Here is a 16104-nt window from a genome sequence, read left to right as displayed (position 1 = left end):
GAAACATTTAAAAGAAAGCTTTTAATAACTAAAGGATTTATTTCACTAACTTATCACAGCTAATTTAATGTCCGTTTCCATTGTTACTTTTATATTTTTGATTTATCTGCTTTTCAACGCTTGACGCTAAAAATACAACAGGAGAAAATGCAAAACCTTTGTTACATTTTGGGTGTTTATACACATGACAGCGGTCGTCGGAGCCACTGGAAATGTGACTATTTGGATCCTGTGGCCAAGATGGAAATTTTTCAAAACACTCCGATTCCATCTCTGTGGAAACGAGAGAAAAAACTTTGCCTCAACGCCGCTACTGGTCCTGGTCACCACAGCCACAGTAACTAGTAGCACATGCTCAGCAGCTGAACAATCAGAATGATGTTTTCTCCGTAATGTCACGACTCCCAGTCCATATTCTCCTGGACGTGGTAGATATATAGTAACAATCACCGTAATAACAATCCAACTTGGTCGTCTGTCCACTAGAATGTCTGTGTTCTCCCGTTGTTAATGTTTAGAGTGGATTGTTCTCTGCTAAATATGTGTGTGGTTTATACACACACACACACACACACACACACACACACACACACACACACACACACACACACAAGTGGCCCAGCATGCTTACTACATTGGGTTATTTTTGTCATTGTCAAAATGTTGTCATGTAAACGGGAAACTTTTCTGAAACGATAAACGATGTGATTTCACTTGAAATGCTGTCGTGTTAATAGGACAAGAACTGAACTTAATCTTTAAAGGGGTCATATGAGGCAAAATTCACTTTCCAACAGAAATAATCGTCCCCCATACCTGAAATGACGCCCCAGAAGTGAAGAAAGTCTGTCATCTTTCTCCCTGGCTTGTTTCAGTTTTTAAAAAGTGTGTTGCTCCAAACAACCATTCAGAAATCAAACCATATATAGTGTCATCCCTTTCACCCACAATTAAGCAGCTCTGCTCTGGCACATGGCACCAAAAGAGGAAGTACTTCCTCCTCTTCCAAAAGACGGGCATGTGTTGGCAGAGTCAGTCCAGCTCACACAGACACAGCAGATTCTGAATGTAGCTCCTACGATCCAATATTCAAATAGATGAAAATCAAGGAAAAGCTGGATTTGGGGCAATAAACTTTGATTCCAGTGTTTTTGGACAAACAAGAGCATGTGAAAATGTTGAAAAGTTGGATAACATGACCCCTTTAAATACATTTTTCAAATAACCTGTCAGAATTCACCATTTGGATCTTTAGCTTTTTTTCTAATTGAGACATATTCCTCATTTAAAGTCTGTAAAAGATTCTACAGTCTTGCTGCTTCATCTTATAAACCACTAAATCACATTGTCCTACAATATAATGAGCTATCTGCTAAATAATCACCCTAATTATGAGTGACTGGACTCATTTAGACCTGTGTTAAATGACAGATTAGCAGTATTTCACTGCTCATTCTTCTGTTTATGTGGAAGTTGTGGAGATTTGAATCAGATAATTGATTTCTTTTCTCTCTCAGTTTCAGGGTGGGGGTGTGAAATGGAATCATGTTGGAGAAACCTCAGTGGTTGTGAGAAATAAAAGTGGACTTCATTCATTCATTCATTCATTGATGAATCCCAGCCCGTCTGTCTGCCATGAGACCAGAGAAAACTCCCATGTTTTTATTACAGGCGCTGGAGAGCTGGGAGGAACCCGCTAGTGTTCAATAGTCAGAATACTTGTCATTATTACACCCTGAGTCCGGTTCCGCTCGGTCTGCCGGGACTGTGCGGTTCGGAGCGTGAACGTGTGGATGTGTAGCGAGAAAAGGGGATGATAGTCTACAGTAACCATTAACCCTTTCATTCACCATGCCCGGCCGGGGGACGAGATGAGCAGCTAATTAGAATAAACTCACCACTTATCCAGAGGTGGATCCCGCAGTGTCGGATTGTATCGTCCAGCAGCGGGCCACGGCGTCTCATGGACCGGGTGAAGTGTGTGTACCGGGTAAAGTGTGCGCCCCTGTCGGCTCTGCCCCGCTCCGCTCCGGTTTAACAGTAAACTTGCCGATCAGGCTATTGTTAGCTGGGCACGGAGGAGCCTGCTGCACCCAAAGGCCCGCCCCCTGGCACACCATTCCCGACACACAATTGGTCAGTGATCACACTGAGCCGCCTCTGATTGGCTGCTGAGGATGTCTGTTTTCTGCATTCAGGGGCGTGTCGCAGGAGCCAAGGAGAGCGTGTGATGGTGCGTTCACAACCACGGACTAAAAATGGGAAATTATAAAATCCTATACGTTGAGTCTGGTTGAAATGCGTTCAAGTGCAATGACATCAATCAGTCCTGACGTCTGGATTCAGTAGGAATTAAAGAAAATTTACCTTAAATAAAAACCTGAAGACAAAAAGCTAACAAAAAAACTATGATTGATTATAATTACATCTTGTTATTTTATACATTGTTTTTATCGTGAGTTTTAGTGATAATATTGAATCGATTATCAAAAATTTTTATCAAATTAAATTTCATACTAATAAAAATAATAATGATAATGATAATGATAATGATAATGATAATAATAAGAACAAGAACAAGAACAAGAACAAGAACAAGAACAAGAACAAGAACAAGCAAGTGGAAGATAGAATTTTTTTTATATGAATAAAATATAGGAATAAACTACAGAGCCCCGGAGTGGCCATAGAGAAAAAAACAGTAATAAACACGTGGGAATGAGATAATAAGTCATTCCCTCAAGTTAATAACTTGAGGCAACGACTTATTATCTCGTTCCCTCACATTATATTTTTTCACCAATGTCGCCTCCATCCCCGTCATATTTGCTGTTGTCGACGCTTTGAGATCAAATGATGAGGACCACATTAGATATTGGTGTTTTCTAACTAAACCATATGAATTACAGACATGTAAAACTCACCTTGGCTCAAAAAGAGAGGATGTAAATCTCAACAGCTCCGAATCATGGATCCCCTCTTTGCCATAAATGAATGAGCTTGGGGCATATTTTTTTTACATTTTGGCATTACATTGTGCATTTCTGCTCCTTTCACTTTATTTCTGGCTGTGCCTGAATCAAATGCTTCAACATCAGGAGGAAATAGAAGTGTAGAACGACAGCCATTTCAAATGGCAACCTACCTGTAGTGAGGGGCCAAAAGGGCCAAAAGTTTGAACCTGAAAAAAAAATTTCTGAAAGTTTTGAAAGTAAAAAAAAATTGAAACCTGAAAACAGGATTTGAGTGTGAAAAAAATTTGAAATCTGAAAACATTAAAACTGCAACTGAAAAAAAAAACACCTAGATTTTTAAAGATATATTTAAGAGTGAAAAATGAAAATAAAGGATTTTATCAAAAGAATTCCAGAGCTGAATCAAAATTATATATAAGGTGGCCTGGCCTGGCTCTAGCGCCATATGTAACAGACAAATAACTGCAAAAAAAAGAGACGAAATTACCCCAAAATCATATAAAATTACCACAATACTCATAAAACATCATAACAAAACACAGAACAAAGATTAAAACACAAAACCACAAACATGACACGTAGAAGGAAAACAACCAATTAAAGACAAATATAACCACAAGATAAAGACAAAGTGAACTCAAAGAGGGAAAGAGACAAAAAACGGACTGAAAACAGAGTCAGAGAGACGTCAATAAACACAAATGATCCTAAAGCACCAAGGAACTCTTTGAATAGTTCAGGGGTCGGCAAACCGTGGCTCTTTGCTCCCTCTGCTGCTGCTCCTTGAGCCTCCGTCCCGCTAACCTAAGTCCTGGAGCGGCGCGGTACGGCAAGGCAAAAAAAAAAACAGACCCAACTGTGATACGCGGTCCCACCACAGTGCGGTAAAATGTAAGGTGGTTGTGAAGGCATATAACGTCATTACGCAACATTAGTGGCGGGATGAACGCAGGAGTTCCAGCCGGCTGCAGCTCCACGGCCATGCGAAGCCGTGAGCTTCTGTTCTCTTTAACAAAGCAGTGTCCATCTCCCGCTGGGACTCCTCTTCTCCTGTTACTGAGAGGAGCGTCTGAACCTAGTACTCTGACACTTACTAGTGTAAAGAATAAATAACAATGGTGAGAGCACACATCCTTGTGGTGAGTCCATGGAGGAGCACACTTTATCAGATAAAAACCCATTGACTCGGACCCTCTGTGTTCTGTTTGTTAAAAAGTTTAAAATCCAACCCACAAGATTATTGTTAAAGTTAAAGTGTTCAAAAAGTCTCTGGGTTAAATTGTGTGGTTGAACCGTATTAAAAGCTGAAGACTAGTAAAAGCCGTGGTTGACACCCACTCCCCTCCATGTTAATCAGAGTGATTGTGGCCTCCTCCACTCCTCTTCTGGGCCTGTAGGCAAACTCGAATTGATCGATTGCACTCTCAGTATTTACCAAGATCTTAGACCGCACCAGTTTTTCAAAGATTTTCGTGATGATTGACGTCAAAGCCACCGGTCTGAAGTCATTGAGAGATGTGGGACGATTGGATTTAGGAATCGGGACAATGACAGCGTCCCTCCAGATCCTGGGGACCTGCTGTGCCTCTAATCTGTTAAAGATTTTATGGAAAACTGGGCTCAATTGTTGTGCGCAGGTTTTCAGTAGCTGGCCACAGATATTATCCGGTCCATGACTTTCGTTAACGTTTGTGCAGTTAAAAGCTTTCTTTTCTTTCCACCTCCTCTGGTTTTACAGAGAAGTGCTGGTTGTCACGCAGTTTGTGGGTTAGTTCTTTTGTGTCTTTGCTAAAATCAAGCACATTAAAACAATTGTAAGAACAATTAAGAGCATTGGCAAAATCATTGTCCGAGCTGAAGCCATTTAAAGTGACATTAGTGCAACCTCTTGTGTTCTGGAGGCCCGCTATAGTTTCCATACTGGACCAGGCTGGGCCAAGACTGTTAGAAGCCATTGCATTCTCCAGTGTTTCTCTATAGCTCTGTTTTGCCTTTAAAAACTAAATTTTAACTCTTTGGTGGCTGTCTGTAGGTCTGATGCACCTCCTTGTTGGAATGCTAGAGTTTTTTCTTTATATAAGACTGAAGAGATTTATTAAGCCATGGCTAATTGTTATGGAATACTTTAACTTTCTTACTGGGTATGAGCAGGTCTCTGCAGAACGCTGAGTAAGAACAAACAACATCAGTTAGTTCATCCAAGTCCTCACATTATTCTTCAAACATCTCCCAGTTGGGGACATTTTTTGCAGTTTTGGCGATTTATTCAGAAACGGTTAGCTGAATCATTAACAAACAACATTTTTCCAAACTTTCTGCACATTTATATCTGTTTTTTATGTCTGTGTTCCCAATGGTGGGGGATCTCCTTTGACCGTCTTTCATCGCCTCCATGAGGTGCCTCTCCCATCTGCTTTCTATGACACATTTTCATTGTAATTTTTTTCGGAAACGCTTCGCCAAATCATTATATATTATAATGAATAAACAAAGCACAAAAACAAACAGCCGTTGAATTTTCAGTGTAAAGTTGTTGTAGGAAAACACCACCAGCATGGAAAAGAATACACAGAAATCTGCTGTAAATCATACGATTCAAGACACATTTGTATGATAGTGTAGTAACAACTTTTATTTGTACATAAAAAAGTATGCAGACAAGGTAAACATATTTCCTTCTAAAGTTTAATCTCAAACCACAAAAGCTGAGTAAAACGTGAGGTAAAATGCAATCTGGTTTACAAAACATTTACAATTTCTGTCTTTATATTTCCAAAGACTTTATGTTTACAATAAATGTCATTTCAGGTTTGTTCCTTGATGACATGAACGCCAAACTGAATTGAAGAATGGAGAGAGTGCGACACCTAGCGGCAAATATGAGTACAGCAAAGTATGCAGAGCACGACCAGTTTACATACTTTAATTAAATCTTTTAAGTTAGAAGAAAGTCCAGGGTGGGATCTGATGAGGGTCCAATCAGTGCAACACAATCAAGCCATCTGTGTTTATATGTCACGCAACAAAATGCAACTGAAAATGATGAACAAGCGACAGACAAAACATAAAAAGGCAAAAACGTTTGCAAACACACAAAACTGCACATGTACCGTTTACGAATGCACGTGCAAACACAAACAAAGCATGTTAAATGTATGTATAAATTTATGTCGTACCTCCAAACAGCTTTAGTGTGCCCAACCTCTAAAACAAGTCACTGAAAATTTATTCTTAGCCCTTTTCCTCGGGAAAGTAAATCATTTGTCGCTCATACAGCTTTTATATATCACCACGAAGCAGCACACCTCAGGACTGGGAGGGAGGGGGGCTTTGTTTACCTGTTTGTTTTTGTTTGCAGTGTTTTATCTTTTCTTTTCTTTAGCTGTCTATTGTTAGTTATCCTTTACCTTTTGTTTGATTGTCCTGTACCAATATTAGTTGTGCTATTGTGTATAGAAAAACTTAAGGAAGCCTTGTTTTGCACAATTTGTGATATCTGCACTGGACCGGCTTTTGTGTCCCTATGAAAATATTTGAAAGAGCCTTTTTTATTCCTGTCCAAATACAACCCACTGATTCTGAGTTGATATACTGTGTGGTTGAGGTGACAGTTTTGTTATTTTTCTCCAATTGTTGTTCCTTCAGCCTTCAGTATTTTTTATTATAGTAATGGTTATTGATGGGGAGGATTTCATAGCATCTTATGCAGTTTGGTTTCATGCACTATATTCCTATTTTGTGCAAAGAAAGAAAGAAACAAACAAACAAAGAAAGAAAGAACTCCATCCACCCATCCATCATTCCACCAGCAGTGGAAGGGAGGAGAGTAGAGAAACCTGCGGAGAGACTTCCGCACCATGTGAGAGGCCCGCAGCTGATTGGCTCCCCGCTGAAGCTCCGCATCCTCCGGGTCAGAGCCGCTGCAGCACCCCGGTGCAGAGTGAGCGGTACCCGGACAGACGGAGCTCAGAGCCGCGGTCATGACTGCGGACGTGGCGGTGTCTCTGTCGCTGCTCGCAGGGCTCGTGGCGCTGAGCGAGGCGTCCCGCAGGGTGCTGTCCCGGGCCCTCGCGCACACCGGACTGTCGGTGTACGCGGCGGAGCTCGTGTCCACCTTCCAGCTGTGCTGCTGCACGCACGAGCTCAAGATGCTGTCCGAGGTGGGCGGGATTGAGCCGCGCCTCGCGCTCACCTTGACGTACGTGGCGTCCGTAGTGCACGGGCTCACCTTTCGGGGGGCCATCGGGAACCCGTCCGGCGCGCTCGAGCACGCGTACCGTGCGCGCCTCTCGGGCGCGTGCGCTCTCCGGCGCATCGCGTGTCAGTTCGCCGCCGCCGCGGCGGCGCGCGCGGTCGTCCCGCTGGTGTGGGGCGTAGGGTTGTCCGGGCTTCACGCGCGGCACAAGCTGCTCGGTTTCCGGTGCGTCAGCCCCGTACGCGCGCCCCTGTACGAGGCCGCCGCGGTGGAGCTCGCATGCGCCTTCGCTGTTCAGACCGTCATCACGCACACGCGCGAGGTGGAGGAGAAGTACCGCGTGCACGCGGTGGCAGCGGTCATCGCCACAGTGGTTTATGCAGGTGACGTTTATTCCTTCACTTCAATCTCTCAGATTATAATCCGCTTCTTGTGATATTTTTGCAGATTTCTAACAGCAAAGTTAATTTGAACTTTATTCTTTTTTCTTTTCTTTATGCTATTCTGTGTTTTCTGGTTGGTGCGGATTCAAAAAGATTCAGTTTCATTCATAGAAGTTTAAAAAGCCTCAATATGAACAAACTCGTTTTTATTCTAATCTGTTTTATACTGTAATCCAGGAGTGTTAAACAAACCAGTTTAATCTTGCGCGGTCTTGACTGGTAAAATACAGCCATAATAACGTTTAAATTTAATTTTAAATGTGTTGAGAATGTCGATTTCTGCAAAAACTAAACAATTAGTGCTGAAAATGACGACAATATCAACATGAAGCCAACTTTAATGAAACCTGCTGCAAAATACCCTGAAATGTCCTGTTGCATTCTGGGTGTTTTTACACTGACAAAGTTTTTTCTAAACTGTTCTTGGTGTTTTGGCGGATTAGAGCCTCTTCGGGCCGGTGATGGCTCACGGACCTTATGTTTGATCTGCTGTATTTTCCATGAGAACATTTCAGCCCTTTTTACTTTATTCGAGCCTCTTTTTACCAACTGTCTCATTTTAACTTGGGGTTGTTGGCTGTAACCTGAGGTGTGTGTGTGTGTGTGTGTGTGTGTGTGTGTGTGTGTGTGTGTGTGTGTGTGTGTGTGTGTGTGTGTGTGTGTGCGCGCGCGCGCGCGCACAGGTGGCAGTGTGACTGGAGCCGTGTTCAACCCTGCGCTGGCGTTCTCCACTCAGTTCCCCTGCAGTGGTCACTCCTTCCTGGACTACTGCCTGGTTTACTGGCTCGGCCCACTGATCGGTGAGAAACATTTAAAAATTCCTATTTCCTTTTGTGTTTAACCTTTCACAGGAAACTGGATATTAAAACATATTTCAGGACTTTTTTTAAAATCACAAATATTATTGAAAGTAATCATCATCAACAAAACGCTTTTCTACTTAATTTATTGCAGCCGAAGAAGAAGAATGAGAATTATTAAGCCGCTGTAAATTATTATGAAGGTTTAAGACATAGAAATATTATAAAGTAATATAAAGTGCGTGCCTGCTGCTCGCAGACAAAAGTCGTGCCACACTGGTCCCAAAGCTTCTGCACGTTTTGATGTGCTTTCTGTGTACATGCTCGCATTTCAGATTTCTAAAAGGTTTGTTAAATCATTAACAAAAGTCAAAGTGGACTATTCCTAAACTTTGCGTCACATTTTGTTGTGCGCGTGCTCCGAGCGGTGGACCTGATCGTCCGTCTTATAGGACGTTTCTTCAGCTCAGACGGGAGAACCTGAAGTAAACGGCGTCAAGTACTAAGTTTCAAACTTTTCCAAAGTCCCGATGATCTGATTCAGACACCCCCAAACTTCACAAATGACCGTATTTCTGTAAGAGAATATATTATTTTAAATTCTTGTCCCAGCATCAAACAATCTGTTTAGTAAAACTCTGGGAGGTGGGGAGGTAGAGGGTTAATCAGACATTTATAATCCCTGATTAACGACGAGTCGCTGAGTTTCTGCTGATCATCATCGTATTGATCTGATTAGCAGCTTTGACACGTCGTGACTCACTTGTCTCGTGTCAAACACCTGAAATGTCCCTCTGAAGGTCTGTAAGTACAGTCTGATTAGAAATGAAATAAGTGATTACATTCACTTCTTTTTAAGTCATTATTCACATTCCAAACAGCAGTTTGAGTTATTTGAAGACATTGAAGTGAAACAGTTTTCCATAACTGACCACAAACAGTAAAACTTTCATGAAGATTTATACATGTAAATTTGAATATTTCAAACTTAGATTCGTTTTCTGTTTCATTTGTCTTTAGATTCATTAGTTGAGATGCACAGTTATGAAGATAAACAATATAGGAGCAAGAGTGCAGATATGAGGATTTCAAAGTGTGAGAAGATGACAAATCGTAACTTTTGCTTCAGTGTTTCACTGAATGTTTCATAATACGATGTACCGGTAATTGTTAGAAGCTGATTCGATCCAGAACTCCTCTTTAAATGGTTAGATGCTTTAAACTGGTTTTCAAGGTTGTGTTTTCAAGGTTTTGCACTAAGACTTAATTTAATAATTGATGTTTCTCCATCAGTGACAATAAAAACTCCTTAAATACAACAGGAAACTACCCAAGACCCCGTAAACACCAGAAAAATGGTCTAAAGTACCAGAAAACTCCCACAAAATACCAGAAAATTGACCGAAAATACCAGAAAACTCGCCAAAATAAGAGAAAACTGTCTTTAAACACCAGAAAACTGACTTAAATCTCCATAAAACAAAACCAAAAAAAAACTGGCCTAAAACACCATAAAACTCACCAGAAGAAGAGAGAATTTGCCTAAAGCAGCAGACAACTCCCCCAAAACACAAAAACACCAGAAAACTATTGTGTGCCAGTATCCTGTCTTTAACTATTTATGCGATGTTGAGCTGCTGTGATGACCAAATTTCCTCATGTGGGATTAATAATCTCATCTAATCTCATCAAAAACTCTCCAAAACACCAGAAAACTGCCTAAAAACAACAGGAAGCTCTCCCCATGATCATCGACCGTCTGATGAAATAATAAACATCCAGTGACTGGAACACTGTCGGCTCATGAGCCAGGTTATATGGTGTCATTGTACCAAGTTTTGAGAGAATGTGAAGAAAACGCTCATCGAGATGTTTGTTTTCTCATCCTGGTCCTGGTCCTGGTCCTGGTCCTGGTCCTGGTCCTGGTCCTGCAGGTATGATGATCTCGGTGCTGCTCTCTGATAAACTGGCGGCTGCTCTGCAGAGGACGCCGTCGTCTCCTCGTCTTCCCGTCGACTCCAAGAAGAAAACATGAGGGACGTCACGCCGGCTGCTTCCAACAGACTGTTACACTCTAACAATACACCTTGTTATGTACTTTTTACTAAAGAGCACAACCTGAAAGGTTTTTTTAAACAAACAAATCGTGAGAAGCACATTCAAGAAACTTCCTGCAAAACTAGACGTCAGTCTGAGCAGCTCACAGCAGATGAGAGGGAATTGATTCAACACTAAAGTCACATCAGTGGCCGGTTTATTCACGGAGCTTCGCTCAGTCTGGTGAAGATCATCGGTTCATGTTCGCAGGAGAGAAACTAACTCCGGATTTTGGTAACAGTAAGTTGTGAATGTGCTGCATTGAACAGAGTCTTAAAAGAGCCAACCTCAGATCTGCTGGAGGCAGAATGTATGGGATTCTATTAGTGCCACAATCCTGAGCACTCAGTTAGGAACAACTTGATCAGAGAAAGCTTTAACTTTAATCTATTCTGCGACCTGTTGAGCACAAAAAATGTTTTTATGTTTGCAACGATCCACATACAGACACAATACTGGTGTTTTTCACTGGATTTTAGCATTTAATCTCCCACAGATCTCTGCTGGAGGCGCTCGCTACGTCTTCCTCGAGTAACATTTACACTCGGTACACGCGGCGTTACCAATGTGCCAGAAAACCAGCCAATCACAGACTTGCACAGGGTCGATCCGATTGGCCGATTCTATCCAGTCAGGTTGATATTTCAGCCGCCCGTTTTTTAAAACGACACCTAAATCAACTGGTTTTTACTGGATTACGACAGATTTGCATAAAATAAAGGGCCATTTTGTTTAGCGTGTTGAAAAATAAAATAAACATCTAATAAAAACATCAAATCAAATTATCTTGACTGACGTGACACCGGTAGCTAGCTGCTAGCACATCTGCTTACTCAAAAAACCTTTCTTCTGAACGATGGATCATTTTGAGGAAAGAAAAAAACTTTTGCGAAGAAAAACTTGATCGGAGCAAACGAATCTATTCTGCTCTCAAAAGATATAATATTATGTTCACAGCTATCCACGTACAGGCACAATCATCACGACACGTTTTCAGTCAGTCTTTTATGTAATTTTATAATAGAAAAAACTCACTGGAAATGTGTCGGATTCCAGGATAAACATCAAGACTTTGATTCAGCTATCGCTCTTAGAGGCGACCTGATTGGATAGAATCAGCCAATCAGAATGAGCCAGTGCAAGGCTGTGATTGGCTGGTTTGTTGAACATGTGTTAAGCGAGTATGAAGGCAGAGTTGAGTGGGAATAGAGCGAATAACCAAACCCAGTGAAAAACACCTGGATTGTTCCTGTATGTGGATCGTTGCAAATATAAAAATATATGTTTTTGAATGCAGGATAGATTTTTGTTTTATCGGATCAAGTTTTTCTTGGCTTACTTTTCTTTTCTTTTCTTTTCTTTCTTTTTTTTGTGCTCAAAATTTCACACTTAGCACTCAGGATTGTGGCACTAATGTGATTCCATACAGGACCAAACTTCTGCAAAACTGTGCCAAAACAACACGACTGTGCTGACAATATAGTCCTTAATTTTATGTAGTATTGTATGTAGTATGTAGATTGGTATGAAGTTTTTCTGTTCTCAGGATTGTAGCACTAATATAATTCCATAAAAAAACATGTAACGAATGTTCAGTCAAAACTGACATCAGTGGGGACGTTTGCACAATTTTTTTTACATTTCATTTGTTTCACACACTTTGAAATCAAACGAAATCTTTTTTACTGAAGAGTAAAAAAAGAAAGAAAAAACACATTAGTAAAATTAATCAAATTTGTAGCAAAAATAAGAAACACTGAGCCGAGCTTTACTTTGATATAAAAACACTTTTCAGTTAAGATATTCAGAAATATTCTCGTCAGTTCAGATCTTTTTTAACAGCTTTTGGCGGTTTTTACGTTTTTCATCTTTTGTCGTTAAGATGCAGTTTGCATGTCACCAGCGGGTGATTGTGTTTCTTTATGTCGTAGCCGTACATTTCTGAGCCGAGCAGCATGACGGTCAGCGTTTAACTGGTGCCTTTTTCTTGTTTTCACTGCAGAATAAAACAACCACCTCCATGGATTTTTGATTCTCTTGGTCTTTTCTGGTAGAATTATACAAGTTTTAATCAACACGGGAAGAACCTGCAAACTCCCCTGATGCACGTCCACAATACAAAAATTATTAGAAATCTGTATGTCGAGACGTCCTGTGACGGAGGTCTCCCGGCGTAACTGTAAATATATCCCTGTAAACACCGCGCTCTGATTGGGAGTCGTGTTTTGAACGGTGGATTACAGCTCCGGTTTCGATTCGGTGGTGCAGTGAGTGGTTCTAAACCCGAAACGAGCAACACCCAAAGCTGTCCAGTTCCACGTGGCGGTATGGCTTCTGTAGCCAGCAAACTTGCTAAGATGGCGGCAGCGGCGGCTTCAGACGAAGCCCCGAGACTCTATCAAAGAGCCAGATGGTATCGGAACTGGAGAAGCAATGAGCCTCGCTCCTGGACGACACGGCGGCATTAATCCTGGACTCGGTAAAACCTTTACAGACTTCGGTGGACCGTGAATAACTTTAATGGCCGCCTCACTGCTGCAGAGTCCCTGGCGGGGGAAAAATTTGAGCACGTAACTCGCACTCAAAAAACAGTGGCGTTACTGAAGACTCAGAACAAGCTGCTCCAAGACCGCCTGGACGCTCTGGAGAACAGGTCCCAGAGAGTCAACCTCCGGATTATAAACATCCCTGAGGGCAGTGAGAATGGCCAAGACCCCACCGAGTTTATATCTGAGCTGCTGATGGACAAAATGGGCCCCCGCGTCCTCTCCAAACCTCCGGAGCTGGAGAGAGCACATCGCTCCCTTGCCCCTAAACCTGGACCGGGAGCTGACCCCAGACCTTTTGTGTGTTTTCATGGTTTTCAAGAAAGTGCTCCGGTGGGCCATACAGAAGGAGCTTCAGCACCACGGCGTGAGGCTGCGACTTTACCCGGACCTCAGTGCTGCTCCTGCGAAGGAGTGAGCCGCTTTCAACACAGTCAAACAAGCTCTTTACCAGAAGGGTGAATTCTTCACTTTTCAGACTCCGGGGGATGCACTGGCATTTTACAAGGAGCAACTGATACAAGGAGTAACGTGAAGACGCAGAACGGCACTCCCGGCTGCCGGTGAACCTCAGGGCCACAGAGACTGTTGGTGTTTTTAAAATCATCCTCAAAACCCACTTTTCTCTTTCAGCTTTTAATTAGTTGACTAATTAAACCGCGTGTGCGGTCGTGTGGTCATATGTGTGTGGGGTCATGTACATGCGTATGTGTGTGCGTTTTTATTTTTTTAGCATGTGAAGCACTTTGTGCCACAACCTTTTGTATGAAAAGTGCCGTATCAATAAAGTTTGATTTGATTTGAGGAGCATAGGCTTAAGGTTCCATGCTAGTACAACTTGGCATGCTCAGTTCCAGCATGTGTAAAATCTAAAATGGTATAGGGCGACGGGTTTCCACGCAATGTGTGAGTAAAGTCAACTAATTCAGGTTAAGAGTGTGGATCTGTACGTTAAATATGAAGACCACCACAGCTTTCCTGTAATCAGTTGTTCTTTCTGGAGGTGAGGTGTGTTTTTCTCTATTGTTGAACCGAGTGACCTCCAGAACGAGAGAAGGGTATGGACGTAGAAAGTGGGTTCCTGTTGGGATTGATGCTGGGGATAGGTTGGGTCCGTATTAGAGGGTGGGGGGTGGGAGGAATGTGGAGAGATTGTTATGGTGTCTTTTTAGCTTTTGTACGTTTTTTGTTTTTTATGATCGTTTTTTAGTTTTTTTTCTCGCCTTTTGCTTTGGCTCAGGAACCGCGTCAGAACTGAGAGGGCGCTGCTCTTTCCATAGGATGACTCGGGGTAAGAATCTTTGTTTTATCTCCTGGAGCCTGAAGCCTGTTAACCAGTCTGTTCAACCTAACAAGGTCATGACACATTTAAAGCAACTCAGGGGTGATACTTTCTTCCTTCAAGAAAAACCGACCTCCGCTCCTCAGAGGTGACCAGGACCCGGCGACCATGGATACGGGGGTGTTTTCCATTCTAAATTCAGAGTTTCTTGATACCAATGACTGTCCGGAGGCCTCCAGACGCACGTTATGGGAAACCTTTAAGGCATTCATGGGTGGGCAAATTCCATCTTAAGTCTGAACCCTAAGGAAAGTAGAAAAGGCTGAGTCGGAGGCGATTACCAAGGAAATATACCCACTTGAACTTTTAGAAGCTTCAACCCCTTCCCCCGATCTTTACAAAGAACGCCTTCAACTCCAGTCTAAATTTGATTTATTATCTACAAATAATACACAGAAACAGTTGTTCTTGGCTCAACAAAATTTTTATTTGAGACCGGAGATAAGGCAGGAGGACTGCTAGCTCATCAGGCACGCGCAGCGAGACTGTCCAGGCTGATGCCAAAGATCAAATCCACAACCGGGGAATTCACCTCAGACCCTGTGGAGATTAATATTATATTTGGTCAATTTTACTCAGATCTCTACTCCTCACAGTGCCCTACAGATGTCTGGGAGGGAGATAACCCTCTCGCTAATACTGTCTTCCCTAAAATGAAGGAAGACTTGAGTAGTGACTTGTCAGGCCAATCTCCATCAAGGAGGTGCAGGAAGCTATAATCTCACTGCAGAATGGAGAAAACGCCCGGCCCTGATGGGTTTACTGTGGAATTTGTTCAGTTACTTTCCACCTGCATGGCGCCAGTCCTTCAGAGAATGTATAACCAGTCATTTTCTGAGGGTCCATTCTCCCTTTACCGAGGAACTAGGCTGGGCTGCCCTCTTTCCCCCCTCTTGTTTGCGTAGCACCTTCCTCATTAAGAAGTCTTTTTTATAGCTCACTCCATCAATTTATAAGTTCTTTCCTATGGGGCAATAAAACGGCGCCCATCAGGAGATCAGTATTACAGCTCTCCAAAACGCTTGGCGACCTGGCTCTGCCTAATCTCTTGCATCGCTACTGCTCTTGTAATGTCCATAAATTGTTATTCAGGATTAACGCTGCCCTACTTGGGTTAATATGGAACTAACCTCTTCAAAGTTATGGCTCTTTGGTTTGCTCTCAACTCCCTTTAACTGCTTCCAACTTCACCTCAAGCCCAGTGATTACAAACTCCATTAGAATTTGGATTCAAACGAGGAAAAGCCCGGGCCTCCACAGAGCCTCGGACCTCTCAGACCTCTCCCCCATCATGAACAACCATCTTTTTCTCCCTTCTTGCACCGATTTAACCTTTAGGTCTTGGTGTGACAAAGGGATAACTAACTTTAAAGACCTGCATGATCAAGGGACTTTTTTGTCCTTTACTGACCTTCAAAAAAAAATGTTTTTCTGTCCCTCCCAGGCTTGCCACATTTTGGTCTGATATTTTTAAGTCTCTTAGTGCAGCACACAACTATTACACCTGATCCTCTCCTCGCCCTGTTTGGTACCCCCTCACAGCCAAGTGCCTCCAAAACCTTCAAATCCTTACCTTCGCCCCCCTGCTGGCCAGGCAACTCATTCTGCTTAACTGGATACACCCCCCCCCCCCCCCCCCCCCATCCCACCGGAGGTGGCTTAAAGAGCTTTTACTGTCGATTAGACTGGAGAAGCTAAGATTTTCT

At 42.5% G+C, this 16104-nt stretch overlaps 2 protein-coding genes across 3 annotated transcripts in view; one reads left to right on the top strand and one right to left on the bottom strand.

The window, feature by feature from the left end:
* pak1 (p21 protein (Cdc42/Rac)-activated kinase 1) overlaps positions 1 to 2055 on the bottom strand; it is a 63366-nt gene extending 61311 nt beyond the window's left edge. The window contains exon 1 of the mRNA XM_080460107.1: positions 1899 to 2055. The gene's annotated coding sequence lies outside the window, so the exon portion shown is untranslated. The remainder of the gene's footprint in view (positions 1 to 1898) is intronic.
* Positions 2056 to 6855: 4800 nt separating this feature from the next.
* On the top strand, positions 6856 to 13864 carry aqp11 (aquaporin 11). Of its 2 annotated transcripts, XR_013935229.1 has the most exons (4): positions 6956 to 7553; positions 8297 to 8413; positions 10348 to 10750; positions 12513 to 13864. XR_013935229.1 is itself a non-coding variant. In XM_080460177.1 (3 exons), exons 1-3 carry the CDS (start codon positions 6956 to 6958, stop codon positions 10446 to 10448), a joined length of 816 nt encoding a protein of 271 aa, XP_080316303.1. In that variant the 5' UTR covers positions 6856 to 6955; the 3' UTR covers positions 10449 to 12535. The 2 variants fall into 2 exon arrangements, 1 of the variants encoding a protein (XP_080316303.1); XM_080460177.1 differs by having other exon boundaries at positions 6856 to 7553; positions 10348 to 12535.
* The last annotated feature ends 2240 nt before the right edge of the window (positions 13865 to 16104 follow it).

The sequence above is a fragment of the Lipophrys pholis genome (assembly GCF_963383615.2).
Source record: "Lipophrys pholis genome assembly, chromosome: 3".
Lineage (NCBI taxonomy): Eukaryota > Metazoa > Chordata > Actinopteri > Blenniiformes > Blenniidae > Lipophrys > Lipophrys pholis.
The sequence above is the reverse complement of the archived record's forward strand: the minus strand, read 5'-3'. Positions and strand labels throughout refer to the sequence as shown.